At 46.4% G+C, this 22,972-nt stretch overlaps 1 protein-coding gene across 1 annotated transcript; it reads right to left on the bottom strand.

Moving 5' to 3' along the window:
• Positions 1-2,721: 2,721 nt before the first annotated feature.
• Positions 2,722-14,249, bottom strand: POMC (proopiomelanocortin). Its single transcript, XM_080998762.1, has 3 exons — positions 14,161-14,249; positions 9,686-9,829; positions 2,722-4,000 (listed from the first exon to the last, which is right to left on the bottom strand). The coding sequence occupies exons 2-3, from the start codon at positions 9,815-9,817 to the stop codon at positions 3,320-3,322; spliced, it is 813 nt and encodes a 270-aa protein (XP_080854888.1). The 5' UTR covers positions 9,818-9,829; positions 14,161-14,249; the 3' UTR covers positions 2,722-3,319.
• Positions 14,250-22,972: the final 8,723 nt, after the last annotated feature.

The following is a 22,972-nucleotide window of genomic DNA, read 5'->3' as shown; positions in this document are numbered from 1 at the left end:
CAAGGGTAGTCATAGTCCCATTCTATTCTGCCTTAGTCAGACCACACCTGGAATACTGTGTCCAGTTCTGGGCACCACAATTTAGGAAGGATGTTGACCAGTTGGAAGGTGTGCAGAGGAGGGCAACCAGGATGATCAAGGGTCTGGAAACCAAGCCTGATGAGGAGCGGTTGAAGGAGCTGGGTATGTTTAGCAAGGAGACGGCTGCGAGGTCTCTTATCCTGATGGTCTTATCTATCTGGCTATATCTGCTCCAAAAAAAGGAGATTCCAACTGAACATTAGGATAGGGTTATCAGACGTCTCCGGATTTGCATTTCTGTCCCTGGTAAACATGGCAGCAGCAGCCTCAGCAGCCCAGAGCCAGCCTGATAGCGCAGTTGGCTCTGGCTGGCTTCAGGAGATGCTCGCTGCCATGGCACCTGCCATTTTTCCTCTCTGGAAGTCCCCATATGATGTGTCTTGTGTGCGTTTTTTCTGCCGGCAAGGTGCAAAGCAGTTCTTTCACACCCTGTGAAACAAATGTGCAGTTTTTAAAAAAACTAGGCTCAGCGCGTCCGCAACTCCTGAGCCTCCCCCGATCTCCTGCCCCTTCCCCCTTTGTTTGTTCAGATCGGGGGAGTCATGGGCGGGTGGGCGTTGCCCAGTTTTTAAAAAACTCTGCGCATTTATGTTTCACAGGGTGGAAAAGTAGGGCTTTGCACCTTGCCTGGCAGAGAAACCACGCACCTTGCGCCCCTCCTGGGCAATGGCCACCCACCCGCGACTCCCAAGCCTCCCCCAGTTTGTCAAAACAAAGGGGGAAGGAGATTGCACAAGACACATCATATGCGCACAAAACACATCATATGGGGACTTCTGGCGAGGAAAAGTGGCAGGCGCCATGGCAGCGGGCAGCTCCTGAAGCCAGCCAGAGCCAACTGCACTACCAGGCTGGCTCCGGGCTGCTGACTGCCTCTGCCATGTTTCCCAGGGACAGAAATGCAAATCTGGGGACATTCCAGGGACGGAATTTGTCAGGGGACAGATTTGCAAATCCGGGGACTGTCCCCGGGAACCGGGGATGTCTGGGAACCCTAATCTAAGATCCCTGCAGTGCAGGGGGGCTGGACTTTTGTGGCCCCTTCCACCCCTGCAATGTTGTGATTCATTGGGATTTTAAAACAAATGTTGGGCGGCCATCTATGGTGGATCCTTTCGCCTTATCTCTGCATTGCAGGGGGTTGGACTAGATGACCCTTGGGATTCCCTCCACCTGTACAATTGCATGATTCTGCAACACAGAGGGTTTTAAAATGGAGTTTGTATGGCCGCCTTTCGAGGATCCTTTCGCTGCACTAGTAGACTCTTGGCTGGAGATCAAGGAAGACTCCGGAGTCATGGGTGGGCAACAGGCCGTTGCCCAGTTTTTAAAAAAAACTCTGCGCATTTATGTTTCACAGGGTGGTTTCCTCCAGGCTCATGGGGGGGGGCTTGCCCCCACTTTGTCACCTGCTAGGTAGGAGAACAGTTTTGGGGGGTGAGCTGAAAGCAGATTTGAAGCTGGAGACAGAGACCTGCTTGCTGTGTGCTGGATCCAAAGCACAAACTAATGGAGAAGCAAGACCTGATGGGGTGTAAATTCTGGGAGCCCCCCTGTCTTAGGCTCAGGTTGTCTATTTGTGTAGGTGAAACCACGTATCCTAAAGACACCACACTCTCCACTGATCTTCAAGGAAACTGAACTCTGAGTCTGGAGCCTCTCTAGGCTCAGAGATTGCGACTCAGCTCTGCCTGGAAGCCTGATGTAGTCAACTGTGGGTTGTGCAAGCATTGGTCCCAGACACTGGCTATGCAGTAGCGGGCAGTAGCTAGCAATTGGGAATGCACTTTGCACATGTTCTGAGGCATTGCTTTATTGTTGCTTTGTGTGTTTCCCAAGGGCAGAAATGGAGGAGTGCAGTCTCCCAGCAGAGTCTTGCTTTTGATGCACAAACTCCTTCTACTGTTTCCCTGCACCTTTGCCTAGATTCACTCCATAAGGCGCACCTGACCATAAGGCGCACCTAGTTTTTAGAGGAGGAAAACAAGAAAAAAAATATTCTGAACGAAACAGTGGATGTATGATTTTTGTGGTTCATGCTGTGGCCACAGACATGTGATTTGACAGTGAGTTTGGGGTAGCCCAATGCAAAAACCCTGAGAATCCATGTGGATCTGTGCTTTGTAACCACATTTTTGTGCCATTGCGGCCCCAGGAAACAGTAGGTGCGTGATTTTTTTGGTGCAGGCTGTAGCCATGGACATGCTGTGTGATATGATGGTGAATTTGGAGTGACCCAATGCAAAAATCCTGAGGTTCCATGGGTTTTTACCTCCCCTCTCCCAGGCAGCCTCCTTTATCTCTAGCCTCCCTTATCTCTCTCCCTGATCACTTGTCGATCAGCTGTTTCCTTTCAACACTCCCTTCCTTCTTTTTTTTTAAAAAAAGCATGATCTGCTTTTTGCCCCTGGGCAATTCGGCTCCAGGGACCACGCATTTGCTTCATAAGACACACAGACATTTCCCCTTAATTTTTAGGAAGAAAAAAGTGTCTCTTATGGAGCGAAAAATACGGTAATTATTCTTTCCGTCTGAAATTTTGACGCCGATCCAACTTGCAACTTTAACCAAAGCAAGGGAGGAAGACGCTGAGCTCATGACGCTGCCCCCACGTGCCCAAAGACGTCTCGGAGACCACGCTTAGTTTGCAAAAAGATGTATTATTGTTATTCTCAGAATTATTATTTTATATCTTTTAACCCTTTCATTTACAGTATTGTACAGCTGGTTCGAAATACGAAAATACTCTGCGCCCCTCCAAAAGATAAGGCTTCCTTCCTGCTTCGTTCCGCAGACACCACAGATGGGAGATTAAGCCAGGCTCGGCCGTCCCTGTGCCCTGCGGAGGTTTCGGACGACAATGCCCATCATCCATGCTGGCTGGAGCTGATGGGACTTGTAGTCTGAAACCCCTGGAGGGCACCCGGATTGGCCAATCCTGGCTTAATCTTTCGCCAAACAAACCTTTCCTCCCCGCCCCCCAAAAACACAATAACATGAACACCCAAAAACCAGAATGCAAAGACGAATGTTTATCCTAAGCGGCGAGTTCCACAGTTACCCAGAGCAAGTGAGGACAACGAAAAGAAATGATTATCATTAACAGGGTCTAAATGAGACATGTGCCAAAGGGATCTAGATCTGAGGTCTCCACCACCCCGAACATATAGGGGGTGCTTTTTTTGTCCCTGGTCTCTCTCTCTCTCTCCCTTCCCCTCCCCTCTCCTCTCCCCACCCCCTATTGGCCTTTCTTGTAGGCCGTTTTGACGATGGCGTTCTTAAAAAGAGTCACTAGGGGCGTGTGGCTGCGCTCGGGGCTCATGAAGCCGCCATAGCGCTTCTTCTTGGGCGGTGCGGGGACATTCCACCGAAAGTGGCGCATCTTGTAGGCCGTGCCGTCCTTCTTGGCCTCCCAGGGTCGCGGGTCACCACCCTCTTCCTCCTCCTCCTCGGACCGGGTGCCCTCCCCGTTCTCCTCGGGGGAGCCGAGTTCGGGGTTCGCCTCCCAGGAGAGGTCCCTGCGGAACTCCTGGGGGTAGCTCTCGGCTAGCTCCTCCTCTCCGTCCTCCGCCGTCGGGTAGACCTTGACGGGCCTCCTCTTTCGCCCCACCGGCTTACCCCAGCGGAAGTGCTCCATGGCGTACGACCGCTTGCCTTCCTGCCTCTCAGGGGTCTCGGGGTCGCCCTGCCCAGCGGTTTCCCAGCTGCCTCGACCCGGAAGGGCATCCATGTCGGGGCTGTGAGGAAACTCTTCCCGCTTGTGGCCCGGGTCGGTGCCGTTGCCCTTCCCGAACTCGTTCCAGCGGAAATGGCTCATGACGTACTTGCGGATGCTCTCGGACAGCGGCTGCAGGTGGCCGTTTCCGGGGAAAACGGGGGTTTCTTCCGAGAGGCCGGTTTTGCAGGCCCTGAGGCATTCCTGCAATGAAGAAAGGGGACAGAGGATGGAGACCCTTGTAGTTAGCCGTCAGGTCGTTGTTGAGCTTTATTTGGCAAAGTTGTTAACCCCCATCGTCCTACCTGGACACTGAGGTCCAGCACTGAGGGCCTTCTGGCTCTTCCCTCGCTGCGAGAAGCCAAGTTACAGGGAACCAGGCAGAGGGCCTTCTTGGTGGTGGCACCCGCCCTGTGGAATGCCCTCCCACCAGATGTCAAAGAGAAAAACAACTACCAGACTTTTAGAAGACATCTGAAGGCAGCCCTCTTTAGGGAAGCTTTTAATGTTTGATGCATTACAGTATTTTAATATTTATTTGGAAGCCGCCCAGAGTGGCTGGGGAAGCCCAGCCAGATGGGCAGGGTATAAATAATAAATTATTAATTATTATTATTAATATTATTTTCTGGGAAATCTCCAAAAACAAAATGAAGTTTTTAGGAAATTTGCCCAGAAAAAAATCATGCGGGCTGCCACTCGCCCGGGTTTCCCCAGGACATTTTTACCGAAAATTCAAACTAGACGCCATTTCAAATGTCCTTTCCTACTACGTCACGGTGTGGTACGCTGGTTTGACACCAACTGATAGGAAGTACCTACAGAGGATGGTGAATACAGCGCAAGATATTATGGGCTGTCCCATGAATCCGCTGGATGAAATAGCGGAAGAACATTGCCTCAGGAGAGTGAGGGAAATTCTCAGGGATGATTCACACCCTGGCCGGCACTTTCTTGATCTCCTGCCCTTGGACAGAAGATATAGAAGCATGATTAGTCGCGCCAACAGGGTAAAGAACAGCTTCTATCCGTGGGCTGTTAGGCTGCTGAATGAAAAGATAACAACAGGGCAACTGATTTTCGGGTTTGGTGGGTGTGTGTCAGTAAACGAGGGGAATTAAGCCCAAGAGAGCTGAGTGGGGGGTGCACTCGTGTAATCTCACTGTATACAAGTTGTACAAGTGACAATAAAGTATTTCAATTCAATTTCAATTTTTGACGGACGAATCATGGCAGTGCCTGGGAAATTCCAGACATATGACAGCCCTACTAAAATAAAAAGGTAAAGGACCCCTGGATGGTTAATTCCAGTCAAGGGCGATTATGCTTGTCTCGCTTCTCAGGCCAACAGAGCCAGCGTTTGACTACAGACAGCTTTCTAGATCGTGTGGCCAGCATGACTAAACCGCTTCTGGCGCAACGGGACACCGTGATGGAAGCCAGAGTGTCCGGAAACGCTGTTTACCTTCCTGCCACAGCAGTACCTATTTAGCTACTTTCACTGGCATGCTTTCGAGCTGCTAGGTTTAAGCACAGAAATACCGATATTGGTTCACTGGAAAGATGATGTCATGGCCCCGTTCGATCAATGGGGAGAAGATACGACAATTTTGGCAATATACAAACGGATTGCTGCTTTTAGACGCAGATTGTGTAGGGATAAATTCGACGGTGTTTGGGATGCATTGATAGGAATTATAATGACGTGTTGTTTTTTTGTTAAAGTGTTTATTAATTTTCCAAAAAGAAAATCCAATTAACATATCAAATCACAATCCAATACAGTGGTACCTCGGGTTAATTCGTTCTGGATTTCCGTTCTTAACCTGAAACTGTTCTTAACCTGAAGCACCACTTTAGCTAATGGGGCCTCCCGCTGCCGCCGTGCCGCCGGAACACGATTTCTGTTCTCATCCTGAAGCAAAGTGTTAACCCGAGGTACTATTTCTGGGTTAGCGGAGTCTTTAACCTGAAGCGTATGTAACCTGAAGTGTATGTAACCCAAGATACCACTGTAAAACTAAAAAACTAAAATAAAAAAAGTCCAATTGTCTTCCAAATTATAATCTTAATTTCACGACTTCCCACGGTCTGAATTCCGAAACATTTTCCAAATCACAGTCCTGCCTCTTATCTCTCACCAGTGTTTTCATAATTCCATATCACGATTTTATCCCCCACATAGGAATTATAATGACTTGTTAATGATTTTTCATTTGTTGGAATGATTCTATTACTTACGTACAGGAGTCTCTCCACTTACACGAGTGTTGTGTTCTAGCACCCTGCATGCAGGAGCGAAAACGGCAAAAGACTAAACACTCTTTTAATGCCTACCCTGCCGCTCTCTCTGCGATCTGTGCCAAAAAAGACTGTGCCAAAAATATCCACAACTGGAATTGAAGCTCTGGGGCTGGCAGGAGGTTGGAAGATGAGCAGAAAAGCTGCTGCTGCGCTCCCCCGTACATTGGCTGTTAGGTGGGGAGACTGAGCACCCTAAACAAAGCCCTGCTGTAAGTCGGGTCTCTTTTGAATTCTGGTGCTGGAGGAGACTCTTGAGAGCCCCATGGACTGCAAGAAGATCCAACCTCTCCATTCTGAAGGAAATCAGCCCTGAGTGCTCACTGGAAGGACAGATCCTGAAGCTGAGGCTCCAGTACTTTGGCCACCTCATGAGAAGAGAAGACTCCCTGGAAAAGACCCTGATGTTGGGAAAGATGGAGGGCACAAGGAGAAGGGGACGGCAGAGGACGAGTTGGTTGGACAGTGTTCTCGAAGCTACCAGCATGAGTTTGACCAAACTGCGGGAGGCAGTGGAAGACAGGAGTGCCTGGAATGCTCTGGTCCAGGGGGTCACGAAGAGTCGGACACGACTAAACGACTAAACAACAAACAGTCATACCTCAGGTTACAGATGCTTCAGGTTGCGTTTTTTCAGGTTTCGAACTGCCGAAACCTGGAAGTACCAGAACGGGTTAGTTCCAGGTTTTGGTGGCCGCGCATATGCTAAACTGCACTTTGTGCATGTGCAGAAGCGCCGAATTGCAACCCACGTGTGCACAGATGCATTGCTGCGAGTTGCAAATGTGCATCCTGCACAGATCACGTTTGCAACCCAGGCGTCCACTGTATTTATTTCCCAGCGATGCAGAAATATGCAACTGTGCAAAGTCGATTGCACACAGGTCAGGGGGATGCCTGTACCTGTTCAGTGGTACCCTGGCTTTCAAACTCAATCCTTTCTGGGAGTCCGTTCGACTCCTGAAACCATTCAAAAACCAAGGCTGGCTGCAGAAGCTTCCTGAACTCAAGCGGAAGCCGTGTCAGAAGTTGAGCTTCCGAAAAATGTTCGCAAACCTGGACACTTGGAGCCAATTTATTTGGCAACTAAGCCATTCGGGAATCAAGGTTCCACTCTATTAGGTACTGAATCATTATTTCAAGTATTTTTTCTTCTTCTCTCCTTTCCTTTCACTTAATTTCCTAACTGAAAATTCTCAATTAACGCTAAATATTTATTTTTTTAAAAAAAACAAGCACAGAAATCTTTGAATTTACAGATTGCATTTAGGGAAGGCTTTATTAATATCCTGCAAGGTTCCTGGGCTGCGCCTTGGCTTTCAAAGCAGCTGCTCAAGAAGAACTACCAACGAAAGAAGAATGGAGGGTGAAACTGATGGACTAGGCAGAGTTAGATAAATTAACAGGAAGGATTCGAAAGCTGCGGGACCAGAGATTCTCAGAAGACTGGAGTAAATTTACTATTTGAAAAGCAATTGTGATGAACAGATTACGCTAGTAGGATTGCAAGAAGTTTTGTAAGGTGAATTATTTGAAATATTGCAAGAAATATAATGAGGAGAATTATTAGTTAAGGATAATTAAATGTAATATAGAAATTAAGAAATGCATAATAAGCGATAGAGACGGAAAATTATCAGAGGTGTTGATGGAAGTCTAAAAACATTGTATAAGATGAGAAGTTATGTTGTATGACTGTGGGAACTGAGATGTTAAAAAAATCAATAAAAATGTATATAAAAAATAAAAATAAAAGTAAGGAACTGCTGTCTCAGGTCCAAATTAGGCTTCTGTGGAAGAGGGAACAAGCTTGTTTTCTCCTGGGTCAAGACCTGAACCCATGGCTTCAAGTTACCGGAAAGGAGATTCCTACAACAAATCAGGAAGAACTTTCTGGCAGAAAGAGCCACTCAGCAGTGGAACAGACTTCCTCGGGAGGTGGCGGAATCTTTTTCCTTTTAAGCAGAGGCTGGGAGGCTGGGCTGAGATCCCTGCATTGCAGGGGGTCAGACTAGATGGCCCACAGGGTACCTTCCAACTCTACAGTCACCTCCAGGCTTGACTACTGTAATTCGCTCTCCGCGGGGCTGCCCTTGAAGCTGTCCCAGAAACTCCAGCGGGTGCAGAATGCAGCAGCGAGGCTCCTCACGGGGTCTCTGCCATGGGAGCATATTCACCCAGTGCTTTTCCAGCTGCACTGGCTCCCGGGGGAGTACAGGGTCAGATTTAAGGTGCTGGTCTTGACCTTTAAACACCTTCACGGCCTAGGACCCTCGTACCTACGGGACCGCCTCTCCCGGTATGGCCCACGGAAGACCTTAACATCCATAAATAGCAACACCCTTGAGGTCCCGGGCCCTAAGGAAGTCAGATTAGCCTCAACCAGGGCCAGGGCCTTCTCAGTGCTACTTTTTGTTGCTTAACTGATGCAACAAAAAACAGCATAAAATACAGTATAAAATGTGAATAACAATAAAATCAGAATTCAAAAATCAATTTAGGGGGGAAATCCATCCAATAAACATTAGATGGTCAACAGGGCTAGCTGGCTAAATTAGTCCTACTTGGGCCAGCAGGGAGAGCAGGGGAGAATTAGCTGTGGGATCCCAGAGTGGGTGATCTTCATAAAAGGGGAGGGGGAGGGAAGGAAGGGGAATAAAAGATCAGGCTAAATTCAAATTGAAAGCCAGGCGGGATAGTTCTGTCTTACAGGCCCTGCGGAATGAGGTTAAATCCTGCAGGGCCCTGGTCTCATGGGACAGAGCGTTCCACCAGGTCGGAGCCATCACTGAGAAGGCCCTGGCCCTGGTGGAGGATAGTTTGACTTCCTTAAGGCCCGGGACCTCTAAACTATGATTATTCATGAACCTTAAGGTCCTCTGCGGGGCATACCAGGAGAGGCGGTCCCGTAGATATGAGGGCCCTAAGCCATACTGAGTTAGGGTTAGGTGGAGTAATGGTTTGACTCATTGCAAGGCACCTTCCTGCGCTCTTAACTGTTTTTAGAGGACCATAAAGAAGGCTGATCGCCGAAGAATTGATGCTTTTGAATTATGGTGCTGGAGGAGACTCTTGAGAGTCCCATGGACTGCAAGAAGATCAAACCGATCCATTCTGAAGGAAATCAGCCCTGAGTGCTCACTGGAAGGACAGATCCTGAAGCTGAGGCTCCAGTACTTTGGCCACCTCATGAGAAGAGAAGACTCCCTGGAAAAGACCCTGATGTTGGGAAAGATGGAGGGCACAAGGAGAAGGGGACGAGATGGTTGGACAGTGTTCTCGAAGCTACCAGCATGAGTTTGACCAAACTGCGGGAGGCAGTGGAAGACAGGAGTGCCTGGCGTGCTCTGGTCCAGGGGGTCACGAAGAGTCGGACACGACTAAATGACTAAACAACAGCAAGCCACTGAGCAGGGAGGCTCCCCTTTGCTATCGCTGCTGATGGGCCTTTCCTCCTCTACAAGTGTGCCTCACCCCCCTTTCAAAGGCACCCAAGCCAAGCAGCCATCGCCGTATCTTGTGGCAGGGAGTTCCAAGTGCTTCTCCAAGACCCGCGACGGCCCCCTCCCCTCCGCCCTGCCCACTTACCTCGACCTCCGCTTCTGTCTCCGTGTCTCGGCACCAGCCGCTGTCCAGGCAGTTGTTGGGCGCTCCTCCCACCAAGTGGATGAGCAGGATGCCCAGGGCAGCCCAAAGACTGCTTCCTTGGATTTTCAGCATCTTTGGGGGGGTCTGCCAAGACAGAAAATAGGGGTGCCATATTAAGCATAATAGCAGCTCAATACACCAATGGACTTAATTCTGTTTATTTTAGATTGTAGCCTATGCATGTTACACGGAGGAAAACCATTCAGGCAATATAGCACCATTCTCACAATCCATAGGAATTTAATTCCCTTCTGTGCTTTGTAATCTCATACTGAGACGGAAAAAAAGTATGGCAAAGGTTCATAGATAATGAAATGTGTTGGGAGCAAATGTAGAAGTTTGCCTTGAATTGTCTATCTGTAAGAACCAAATACTTCAGTTATATTACACTGATAGCTAATAAGGATGTTCAGTACAGTATTTCTATCAGTATCCTAACCCATAATATGTGGGTTAAATGTGACTCCATAACTGTCCTACAATTACATTAAACACAAGTGTAGACAATTCCTCCCCCCCCCCCATATATTCAATAAACATTTTCCAACCTTCTCTAAACGTATGTTCTTCTTGTTCGCTTAATTCTATATGTTAAGTCTGCAAGCTGCACGTATTCCATCAGTTTAAGCTGCCATTCTTATTTAGTTGGGAACTCACTCCTTTTCCATTTTTGGACTAACAAAACATGACTGCCGTAGCGACATACATAAATACCCTTTTTAACTGGTTTTAATATTTTATGTGTAAGTTTCCTTATGACTGATGTTAAAGGCGATTAATAAATGAATTGTAATGACAATTAATAATCCTCATCTTCTTTGGAAGCCATCCAAATTCTGAAGCCGCCGCTGTTTGCAGTGGGAGGGAGTTCCATAGTTTTGCCATGTGCTTTAAGAACGTAAGACTTTAAGAACATAAGAAGAATCTGCTAGATCGGGCCAAAAGGAAGCCCACCCTCCTGGCTAGTAACCATCAGTAGCCCCCCCCCCCCATGAATTTGCCTAACCCTCTTTTTGAAGCCATCAAAGTTGTTGGCCTAACCTGGGCAGAAAACAGCAAAGACCTGATGAATAGAGCACAGCAGAGGTTATATTTTCTGAGAATCCTCCGGAAAAACAATCTCTCAAAGCACCTGTTGATGGCATTTTACCACTGTACTGTGGAGAGTGTATTAACTTATGGTCTCTGTGTGTGGTTTGGGAGCTGCACAGCCAGGGAAAAAACAATGCTGTCCAGGGTTGTAAAGACTGTGGAGAGAATAATTGGGTGCACTCTTCCCACCTTGGATCAAATCTACGCTTCCAGGTGCCATAAGAAAGCTGCAGAGATAGCGCAGGATAGTGCGCACCCCAGAAATGATCTCTTTCAGCTTCTGCCTTCTGGAAGAAGGAACAGGCTTATAAAGACTAGGACTAGCCGCCTGAGAAACAGTTTCTATCCAAATGCAATTTTGGTTTTATTTATTTATTTTTTTAATGATATTTATTAAGGTTTGAATAAGAGATTGAACAGAAAAACATAAACGAAAAATACACAATTCAAAAATGCACAATACATAATCCAAAAAAGAAAGGGAAAAAAAACAAGAAAAAACAAAATATAAGAGAGAGAGAAAAAAAGAAAAATTAAAAACAATATCACCTTTTCATTTCCATCTTTAAATTTACTTATTTTCTGGACCTCCTCATACCTCCCTCTTTTGTATTCCAGTTCAAATTGTTTGTCCAGCAATTTCTTTCCCTCTTTTTTAATCCCAATCTTTAATCTTAATATAATATAACATTAAAATTTTACCTCTTAAAAGCCAAATTTCCATTTCTTTAAACTTCTTTAATCCTAATCCTTAATCTTAGTCTATCTATAACTTTAAATCCTGTACAGCTGGAAACCACTTATTTTCAATCCAACATCACTCTAACATTCTTTAATTTTACAGTGTTTCTGTAGGTAATCTTTGAATTTCTTCCAATCTAAATGCAATTTTGGTTTTAAACGCAGTGTACGGAGTCTCTATGGGAGTATATTGTATTTAAAAATCGGGTATCAGAGTTTTTAGGGGGCTAACCAGGTTGGGATAGCAGGCTTGTTTGGCTTTGAATGTCTTGTGTAGATTTTTCAATTTTGTTGTTCTGTATGGGACAATGACAATAAAGATTATTGTATCGTATCATCATTGCCTCCTGAGGCAGCGAGTTCCATAGTTCAACTGTGCAAGGCCCTTTCTTTTCCCTGTTCCAAATCTCCCAGCGTTCACCTTCACCATGTTCTAACGCTGTGGCAGAAGGAGAGAACCTTCTCTCCATTTCCCTTTGATGTGATACTCCTGGGCTCACCTGTCTTACCTGTATTATGAGGTTAACCACCTGAACTTACCGTCCAGCTGCTGTTTCCACGGCAAGGTAAAGGGATGCAGGAGGTTTTGAGCACTCTGGCTGCGCTATAAGAAAAGGCTGGACATTTCCAGTGCTGGGGTGGAGGGGGGTAAAGTTTTTTTGGACCAGAAATCAGTACAGAAAAGGCAACAAACAAATCAAGGGAAACAGAAGGTTTCCAAGTACAAATCTGAGAAGTTGCAGCCCATCCCGTCGGTTCTCCTGTCCTGAAATCTTCCTGCCTCTGAACAATGCAAGCATAGCAGTCTCCTCTCCCACAACAGAGGGAAGAAAGGGCATTATTCAATGCTATTGCTACTCGGAGTATAGAATACATGCAACTAACATGAAGTCATTCATTTCAGTGGGTCTACTCTGAGTAAGAATCATACAAATTTGAAGTTTTAATGTTTTAATGTTGTATTTTAATCTTGTTTTTAAGTTGTATTCATTCAACTTGTTTTTATTATTGCTTGTTAGCCGCCCTGAGCCCAGCCTTGGCTGGGGAGAGCGGGGTATAAATAAAATTTATTATTATTATTATTATTATTATGAGGGCCATCTAGTCCAACCCTACTGGGTTATCTCCTTTTCCTCAGTGAATTTGATCCTTTTCAATATATCTCACTACAGAACAAAAAAAGGCATAATTACAAAAGTTGTATCCCCCCACATACAGATTAAAACTATTATTATTATTATTATTCTGCTTTTCCTACCCTGAGCACCTTATGTTCTTAAAATTAGATGTGAAGCTGGAAGAAGGAGGGGAGGGTTAAAGCTGTTCTAATGAGGCATAAACAGGTTTTATCCCTTATAAGTTGTGCCATAGCTTTAAAAAGGTGTACCTAGGAGACAGCAATCTTCTGCCTTCTTCAGTTCCAAATGAATAAATCTGCAATAAAAACAATGCCTTTGGGGATCGCATCTACGACTACAGATGTGGATAAAGGCGATTGTCTTTACTCAACCGTGTTTGTGAGGGAGCGAAAGAAACAGTAAGTGTGAGAGAGAAAGAATTAAGTCAGGTGGGGAAAGGGATTTTCGCCTCTTGAGCAACCCGGTTGTGTGGACCGAAAGAAAAGTTTTTGCGTCTGTGCAAAGGTGTAAATTAATAGGAATTCACTCTTACAGAGAGCTCCCTTTCAGCTGAATGGGGGAGCGCAAGAGAGAACTAACTCCCTGGTGGATTGGGCCCATTGAAAATGCACCCATTCCAAACAATAAAGGGATCCTTTTGAGCTGCCATGTGGAAGATGAAGCAATATTGTTTTCTCCTACTCTGGAGGGTAGGACTCGAACTCATAGCTTCAAGTCACAAGAAAGGAGATGCCGGCTTAACGTCAAAGATAACTTTCTGACAGTGAGAGCCAACGGACTCCCTCAGGAGGTGATGGACTCTCCTATCTTGGAGGTTTTCAAGCAGAATTTGGCTGGCCATCTGTCATGGACGCTTTAGCCGAGATTCCTGCATTGCAGCGGGCTGGACTGGATGACCCCAGGTCCCCTTCCAACTCTACATTTCTATGCTTTTATACATGTACAAGTTTGCTTTACCTTCCACGCCACACAGCTTGCATAACAGCGGGGTTGGGCTCGATGACCCTCGGGGCTCCCTTTCCAGCTCCACAACCCTACAAAACTCAGATTCTGTGATTCTGCTCCTTTTACCCCAGCTCCTGTCTTAAAACTTTCCCTCTCGTTTATTTAATGCCTTGCTCCTCGTCCGTCCTGCCCCGCTTCACAGAACAGGCGAACAGAAAGAAATAAAAAGTCTTCCTTCTGCATAGCTGTCAACTTTCCCCTTTTCTCGCGAGGAATCCTATTCGGAATAAGGGAATTTCCCTTTGTAAAAAGGGGAAAAAGACAGCTATGGTCCTTCTGCCACCTTTGGGAGAGCATCTCCCCACCTCCTTCCAGGCGGGTCAAGGTGAGTGATGAAAGGTGCGGAGGGGAAGAGCGCACCTGTTGGAGTACCACCTGTCCTGTCTGCAGGCGGGCATCCAAGTGGCTGGGCGGTAGAGGAGCCCCGGGAAGACTTACCTGGCGCTGCGATGCCTCGTGGTCTCCGATTCCTCCTCCTGGCGCCGCGTCTGCGAGGTTTCAACTGCACCCCGGACCCCCTTTTATATCACGCCCGCGCGTCTCCGGAGCGCGAGCAGCCTTCCGGATAGACCTTTTGAAGCCGCAAGGGAAAGGGGGAGGTGGCCTCGAAGCCTCCAGGTGTGCCAGGGAGCGGGGGGGGGGGGATTAGCAGGTGCTTGCCAAAGAGAGAGAGGAATTATTTCTGGGCACCGGTGGCAATTGGAGGTGTGGGTGGATTAGCGTCTCCGTGCGAAGAAGATCGCCAGGTGAGGGCGAGGAAAACCGCCGCCCCCCTCCATCCTCGACCCTTCTAGCTTCTTAATTGGTTCTGCAAGCTCAAAGGATAGCAGGTGACTTTAGAAATAAATAAATAGGGAAATCAGAGACTTTTGGCAAGAAAGGCACGCGGGTCCTCTCCGATTTATCACGCTATCGCTTGCATATGTCAGGCGCCAATTAAACTTTGCGCTTTTGTTTGGCTGCTTGGGGAACAAAACACTGGCAGCTGGTGGTCCAGGTGGTATCATAGGGCAAGGGCATCATCCGTGGTGGGGCTGCGGGCAGGATGCGGGGCCCTAAACACAGGGCAACCAGCTGGGCAGGTTCTGCAGTAACTCATGGAATTGTAAGGGATACCACAGGGTCATCCAGCCCAACCCCATGTAAAGACAGAATATGTGGAGGTCCTCATGAAGTCCAGAGTCTAAAATGTCAGGGGCGTTTGATCTGGCTCGGTGCTTGAGCTTCCGTGATGGGCTCACATTTCTCATAACCTTTGGGCATCCAGCATTTTAAAGATGCCCCTCTTTCAAAAAGATTCCTTTTCACTGTGTGTTCTTCTACATACGAATGCGCAAGAACGTGAGGATTGCTAGGGAACACACCAGACTCCCATTGAGTTCCCTTCAACCACCAGTCATTTTTCTCCCAGTGTCCCATTGGTCTTTTTAATAACAATAGTAATAATGATAAAATTTTTGTTGTTGTTGTTTAGTTGCTTAGTCATGTCCGACTCTTCGTGACCCTCTGGACCAGAGCATGCCAGGCACTCCTGTCTTCCACTGCCTCCCGCAGTTTGGTCAAACTCATGTTCGTAGCTTCGAGAACACTGTCCAACCATCTCATCCTCTGTTGTCCCCTTCTCCTTGTGCCCTCCATCTTTCCCAACATCAGGGTCTTTTCCAGAGAGTCTTCTCTTGTTGGCCAAAGGATTGGAGTTGGCCAAAGGATTGGAGCCTCAGCTTCAGGATCTGTCCTTCCAGTGAGCACTCAGGGCTGATTTCTTTCAGAATGGAGAGGTTTTGATCTTGCAGAGGTTTGATCTTCTTGCAGGGAAGTGGGTGTTGAAACAAAGCCTTATCTGATCAGGAGGCAGATAAGGCTGCTGGTAAAGGAGGCTGCCTGGGAGGGGGGAGGTAAAGACAGCGAACATGCAAGGAGAGGAGACACGAAGACTAAAACAAGCAATGAGGAGAGAAATTGGAATAAAAGGAAGAGCAAAAAACTGCTCCAGCTAAGGAAAAGACACTAAGGCAAACAAGAGGGAAAGGGGTGTTGAAAGGAAGCAGCTGATCGGCAAGCGATCGGGAGGGAGATAAGGGACGCTAGAGATAAAGGAGGCTGCCTGGGAGGGGCAATGTAAAAGCCCATGGAGCCTCAGGATTTTTGCATTGGGTCATGCCAAATTCACCATCAAATCACATAGCATGTCCATGGCTACAGTCTGCACCAAAAAAACCACGCATCCACTGTTTCATGGGGCCGCAATGGTGCAAAAACATGGTTACAAAGCACAGATCCACATGGATCCTCAGGATTTTTTGCATTGGGCTACCCCAAACTCACCGCCAAATCACATGTCTGTGGCCACAGCATGAACCACAAAAATCATACATCCATTGTTTCGTTCAGAATATTCTTTTTCTTGTTTTCTTCCTCTAAAAACTAGGTGCGTTTTGGGACATGATATATAACCTCATGAGAAGAGAAGACTTCATGGAAAAGCAGTGGCGTAGCGTGGGGGGTGCCAGGGGGGCCGGCCGCACCGGGCGCAACATGGGCGGGGGGCGCGCTCGCACTAGCAGCTCTCTGCCCCTACTAAAATCTACGGGTTAGGGAGCCCGCGCTCGCTCGGCTTGGCGAGGAGGTCGCGGAAGGGGGAGAGCGAAGCCTTCTGCCGCGGGCAAAAAAAGGAGAGGAAGCCGGGTGGGCGGGCAGGCGGGCTGGCTGGCGGGGGTCTGGCTGCGCCTGCTGCTGCCGGTGCAGGGCAAGGCAAGCAGAGCGAGGAGGAGAGAGAGGGGAAGGGGGGGGGAAGCAGCTAGGAAACGCTGCGGTGTGGAGGAGGAATCAATTAAGGAGAGAAAGCGAAAAGCCTTGGAGAAAGGGAAAAAAGGAAAGAAAAGAGGCAGCTCCAGGAGAGCGCGGGGGAAAGAGAAGCCTCGCTGCTGCTGCTGCTTGGGAGAGTAAATTACTGTACTTGCCTTGCCCCGGGTTAGGGGGCGCAAATTATTTGCCTTGCCCCGGGTTAGGGGGCGCAAATTACTTGCCTTGCCCCGGGTGCTGATAACCCACGCTACGCAGCTGTGGAAAAGACCCTGATGTTGGGAAAGGTGGAGGGCACAAGGAGAAGGGGACGACAGAGGAAGAGATGGTGGGACAGTGTTCTTGAAGCTACCAGCATGAGTTTGACCAAACTGGGGGAGGCAGTGGAAGACAGGCGTGCCTGGCGTGATCTGGTCCAGGGGGTCACGAAGAGTCGGACATGACTAAACAACTAAACAACAACAACATATAATGAAATGAAAAAACTATTTAAATACACTTTCCCAAAGAAACCAGAAGCATTTTGCTAGGGATAACAGGGGATGAATTAAAAAAGGAAGATTACAAACTATTCATGTGTCCAGTGACCGCTGCTAGAATCTTAGTGGCTCAGAAATGGAAATCCCAAGAAATCCCAACTTTAATGGAGTGGCAGATAAAAATGTTAGAATACATAGAATTGGCAAAATTGACTTATAAGATTCGGAACCAAAAAGAAGCAAAGTTCGAAAAGGATTGGAGTAAATTTGTTAAATATATACGGAGTAATTGTAATAATTTTAAAACTGTAGCAGGATTAATGTAAATCTTGTGATGTGGATGGAGTATAAATAAGAAACTGTAAGAAAAGATTTGAGACATGAAAACCGTTGAAGGGATGGAAGGAAGTCCAGGCGCAATAAGGCACAGGGTAAATAAGAAGACATACAGATTTTTGAATGTAAGAGTATTTATTTTATTTGTTGTTGTTACAAAAAAGGAATAAAAAGTATTTGAAAAATAAATTAAAAAACCAACAAAAAACTAGGTGCGTCTTATGGTCAGGTGCGTCTTAAGATGAACAAGACCCACTAAGGAAGATGATAACGTATTGGAATTCAAAGCGGTGAGAATTAATCGCACGTGTATTCCAAATCCAATTAAAAGTATTCAGCTGCCTCAATTTAATGCAAAGGATGGACCTGATCGAGTGATCCCTGCTTTTCAAAGTCTTTCCCAGCAACCTCCTGCTGCCGCTGTGCCTCTTAGCACCCCACCCCCAGGTAATCCCACTGCCCCATTACCCCCCAACTGGGGAACTGCTTTCGTCCCAAGATTCCAGCTACCTGAAGCAAATTGGGACACTCTTCCGCTACTTGCTATTGTGACTTATTGCCAAGCGGTGTAATAATAGCAAGAGCTGGCCCTGTTTCCTCATTTCCATGTTATATTTAATTACTATGCTAATTGGTTGAGATGAGCTAAATTTTATTCTCTAGATGCACAGGCACCCCTGTCAAAAGGTCACCTGTAATAAGCGAGCTCTGGGGGGGGGGGGGAGAGCGCTGGCCCTTCCCCGATCCCATTAATCCTGACGGCAAGTGCCCTATTGAGCCTGCGAAGATGCGTTTAGCACTGAAATGAAAATGGGCATTCCGACCCTCTGACTAAATCATGTCAAGAGGAGGAGCTGCGCTCATCTCTTGCAGAGAAATCAAGAGAGCGTCTTGCAGCATCCTGAAGCCTAAATAATTGACTATGTCTTAAGCTTATTTGGACTCCAGTCCTGTCCACTTCCCCCCCCCTTTGGTATACAATTTTATTTAAGTTTTCTGTTTTACAATTTAAAATACTCATTTTACATCCTTAGGATGTCAGTGACTTCCCTTCTTCTCTTTACGTGGTTCATTTTATATATCATAAATCCCTGCATATTTTGCAAAAAAACTATACCATTCAGTATCCAATTATTGCATCCATCAAAACTTTTTTACACTGTTAGATTTATCTTAATGCTGCCAGTGTTTTCAGTTGTACACAATTACTGTATTTTTCGCTCTATAAGACACACCAGACCACAAGACGCACCTAGTTTTTGGAGGAGGAAAACAAGAAAAAAAATATTCTGAATCTCAGAAGCCAGGACAGCAAGAGGGATCGCTGCGCAGTGAGAGCAGCAATCCCTCTTGCTGTTTTGGCTTCTGGGATAGCTGCACAGCCTGCATTCGCTCCATAAGACGCACACACATTTCCCCTTACTTTTTAGGAGGGAAAAAGTGAGTCTTATAGAGCAAAAAATACGGTATTTCCCATATATTCAGCAAACGTTTCCCAACCTTCTTTAAATGTGTGTTCTTCTTGTTCTCTTATTCTATATGTTAAGTCTGCTTGTTGCGCACCAGTCCGGTCCACTTCCAGTTGCTGGAAGCCTCAGGAGCCGGGGAGGAATCTTGTGTTCGAATCCTGCTTGCAGGTTTCCCATTGGGGAATCTGGCTGGCCTTTGTGGGAACAGGATGCTGGACTAGATGGGCCACTTTGGGCCTGATCCTGCAGAGCTTTTCTCATGCTCACTTTGCTGGATGCAGATGGGGTTATTCTAAATTTATGGCTTTATTTATTCCAAAGTTATGGCTTTAACACCGGTATGGGGAAAGAGTTGCAAACAGCAAGGTGAGGTGGAAAGGGAATGCAGAAAAATGGACAACAAATAATGCAGTTGTGTTGACAACAGACATCCTGGCACTGGTAAAACAACTGACACAAAAAATATGAGAATAAAAAAAATCAGTTGTGCTAATTCAGTCCAGATGTGGCAGCATTGAACCTCTTGATATATTGAAATCCAGTGGTTTCATCTTGTCCTCTTCCTTTTCAGTCGCTTTTTTCAAGGACGGCCACCTGACGAGTGTCCTTAAAAGGTTGAAATGTTCCCTGCCCCACAGCTTTCTATTTTCCAGTTGCTGATGTCAGATTTCTGCCTGTTTATTCTTTTGCGCAGAGACCAGGGCTGCAGGAGGAAATGTAAGGTTGTTTGCATTTGAGGACAGACCTGTGTGATTTGTGCTTTCTGAAAACATGCACGCGAACCGAAGCACAGAACTCCCTCCTTCGACAGGCACACTCGCCCAAATTTTGCAAGACAGTTCTCCATCTGAGTAATGGTGCAAAAAAAGATCTATAGACCATTACGAAGTGTTTATGAAGTGTGCACACCAATGCATATATCCGTGGGGAAAGCCATAGAGAAATGTGTTTCACATGGGGAAATTGCTTTGCAGAAGTCAGGGTGTTCATCAGTATGCGGATGATACCCAGCTCTACCTCTCTTTCAAATCAGAACCAGTGAAGGTGGTGAAGGTCCTATGTGAGTGTCTGGCGGTGGTTGGAGGATGGATGGCGGCTAATGGATTGAGGCAGAATCCTGACAAGACAGAAGTACTGTTCTTGGGGGGCAGGAGGCGGGCAGGTGTGGAGGATTCCCTGGTCCTGAATGTGGTAACTCTGCCCCAAAGAACCAGGTGTGCAGCCTGTGAGTCATTTTGGACTCACAGCTGTCCATGGAGGCACAGGTCAATTCTGTGTCCAGGGCAGCTGTCTACAAACTCCATCTGGTACGCAGGATGAGACCCTACCTGTCCGTGGACTGTCTTGCAAGAGTGGTGCATGCAGGATGAGACCCACCCTGCCTGCCAACTATCTTGCATGCTCTTGCTTGGATTGTCTTGCATACTCCTGCTTGGGCTACTGCAATGCGCTCTACGTGGGGCTACCTTTGAAGGTGACCCGGAAACTACAACTAATCCTGAATGCGGCAGCTAGACTGGTGACTGGGGGCGGCCGCCGAGACCACATAACACTGGTCTTGAAAGACCTTCATTGGCTCCCAGTACATTTCCAAGCACAATTCAAAGTGTTGGTGCTGACTGGAAAAATGAGAAACTGGGAAGAACCGAAGTAAACAGATATACCTCTTCCTGCGTGGAGATTATACGATGCCTTCTTTGTCCTGAGAACTAGCAGCTTTGCCACTGGCATTGCTTGGGAATTCCGAGAAACCCCAAAATCCAGTGTGGTTTTGAAAGGTTATCCACCCTCTTGATTAAAAATGGTTGTATCTACACATAGGCCATAACCTGCTCTTTGATCTCAGGAACCATCATGCAAAATGTGGTTAAGACACCCAAATTTTGGTGTCCAAATGTATCGCAAACAAAACAACTTTCCAAAATGTTTTAAGTAACTCTGGTATTTCCAATTTGCTTCCAGGGAGGTTATACAGTAATGAGCACTCATCTTACTTCCATCCCGATTTATTTGTGCTGATTTATTTTGCCTCTTCCCATTTAACAATCACTTTCCTTCACTTTTTAGAACATCACTTTCCTGACCAATTTTTGTCGATAATAAAAGAATGAAATTGCTGCACCATAGCAATAGAGCGCATTAATTGTGTGATCCTAAATTTCTGGTATGCAACTGCATTCCTCTGTTTGCTTTTTAAAAAATATCCAAGCATGTTTCAAGCATGCTTTTAAAAAGTCAGAGGCCGAATGCCTTTCAAAAGGTAGTTTTGGATCTCTGATTGGCACTTTGCTGCTTTCGGTGCTTTCTGGGGAGTTGTTTCAAAGCAGAGCAAAATCAAATAACCCCCCACAAACAGCAAAATACAATGGTACTTTGGTTCTCAAACTTAATCCCTTCCAGAAGTCCATTCCAAAACCACAGCGTTCCAAAACCAAGGTGTGCTTTCCCATTGAAAGTAATGCAAAATGGATTAATCCGTTCCAGACTTTTGAAAACAACCCCTAAAACAGCAATTTAATATGAATTTTACTGCCTAACGAGACCGTTGATCCATAAAATGAAAGTAATAAACAATGTACTGAAGTCACACAATCAATCAGTAGGTGAACTAGGTTCCACATAGTCACAAAAACAAAAAGCCACAAAGATATAAATGCAAAATAAATAGCAAAAACAGACAGACCTCAGCGTAACACTCAAAACAGAAGCACTCAAATTGGAAGCGTAACACTCAAAATGGAGCACGTTCGGCTTCCGAAAAAGGTTCGCAAACTGAAACACTTACTTCTGGGTTTGCAGTGTTTGAGTTCCAAGTTGTTTGAGTACCAAAGCATTTGAGAACCAAGGTACCACTGTATAGGAACGTCCACACAGTCAAGTAGCACGATGACTCTTAAAAAAAGGCTCCGTTTTCACAGCAATAGGTGGCAGTATCTGGGTGAACAGATGCCAACATTTTTAACGTGTATGTTATGGAGATTGCGACTAAACTCCAGAAAGAACTTTTAGCCAGCTGGAGCTGCTTGACATTTGAACGGTCTCCCTCGGGAGGTGTTGGATTCGCCTTCAATGGAGGTTTCGAAGCAGACGTTGGAGGGCCACCTGCCAGGGATGCTTTAGCTGAGATTCCTGCATTGCAGGGGGTTGGACTAGATGACCTTTGGGGATCCCTCTCAACTCTACACTTCTATATGATTCTACGGTTGCTTTCTTGGACTAATTGATGCAGTCATCCAAAACATCTGGAGAGCACCAGGCTGGGAAAGACTGATTTAACCATAGAATTATCAGTAAGAAAACTCAACAACAGTTAATTTCACTAGGTCAAAATGATGATGTCCTAAAAGTAGACGAAAACTTGAATCAACTTTCTAAATATCCAGGTAGGCTTGTCGTTTAGCAGGGGCCAAAAAGAGTACAGTGAATTTATATCCATTTCAACTGTGGTTTTAATGTTGGGTTTTTGCCTCTCCTGCTCCTTGCATTGAGATTTCAGCGGGAAAGAGTTCAGCGCAGGCTTAACTCTCCTGCAAACTAAATTGGCGCATAAAAGTGGTTAGTTTTGGATGGATTGGGCCAGTTTTCATCCCCTCCCACATTAAAAATAAAATAAAAACCCTTTGGGATAAGGTGGGATTTAAAAATAAAACACCAATGCTGACCATAACTGGCTTTGTGATCTCTACATATAGACACCAGCTTGGGCGGTCTGCCCTTGGGGAGTTCATGCCAGAGGCAATGTCCATTAGGAGCATTATCTGGCTCGTATTTTAGCAGCCAGAAGGATTCTGGGACATCCTTTCCTTTGACAGAGAGGCGATTCAGAAGGGCTTGATGGGCCCAATCAGAGGCTCCGGCCTTCCCTTGAATTTCCCTTCCAAAGCCTCTTCCATCACCATCAAGTCTCTTTGGAGCCTGGAATTGCAGCAAATCAATTGACATAAGATGGTGATGGACACATTTGGAGTCGAGGCGCAGAGATGGAGTGCTGCTGTCTCATTTCAAAAATGATATTGACGGTCCCAGGAGGAGGCATTTGCTGGTCTCCTCCCCTCCACCTTCCCTACCACCCCACCACTTTGTCATCTCATGATCTCATCCTCCCTTCTCACCGTCTGGTCCCTTCCAGTCTGAAAGTTTGAGAGAGAGCACAACGGCAGGCAA

The sequence above is a fragment of the Podarcis pityusensis genome (genome assembly GCF_964106645.2).
Source record: "Podarcis pityusensis genome assembly, chromosome: 3".
NCBI lineage: Eukaryota > Metazoa > Chordata > Lepidosauria > Squamata > Lacertidae > Podarcis > Podarcis pityusensis.
This window is presented reverse-complemented; position numbering and strand designations above follow the sequence as displayed.

Bases quoted from the DNA above. Each gene is read 5' to 3' on its own strand.
- POMC (XM_080998762.1), bottom strand. From the start codon at position 9,817: ATGCTGAAAATCCAAGGAAGCAGTCTTTGGGCTGCCCTGGGCATCCTG. The intron at 4,001-9,685 runs GTAAGTGGGCAG...TCTTCATTGCAG, and splicing joins AGACAGAAGCGGAGGTCGAG to GAATGCCTCAGGGCCTGCAA.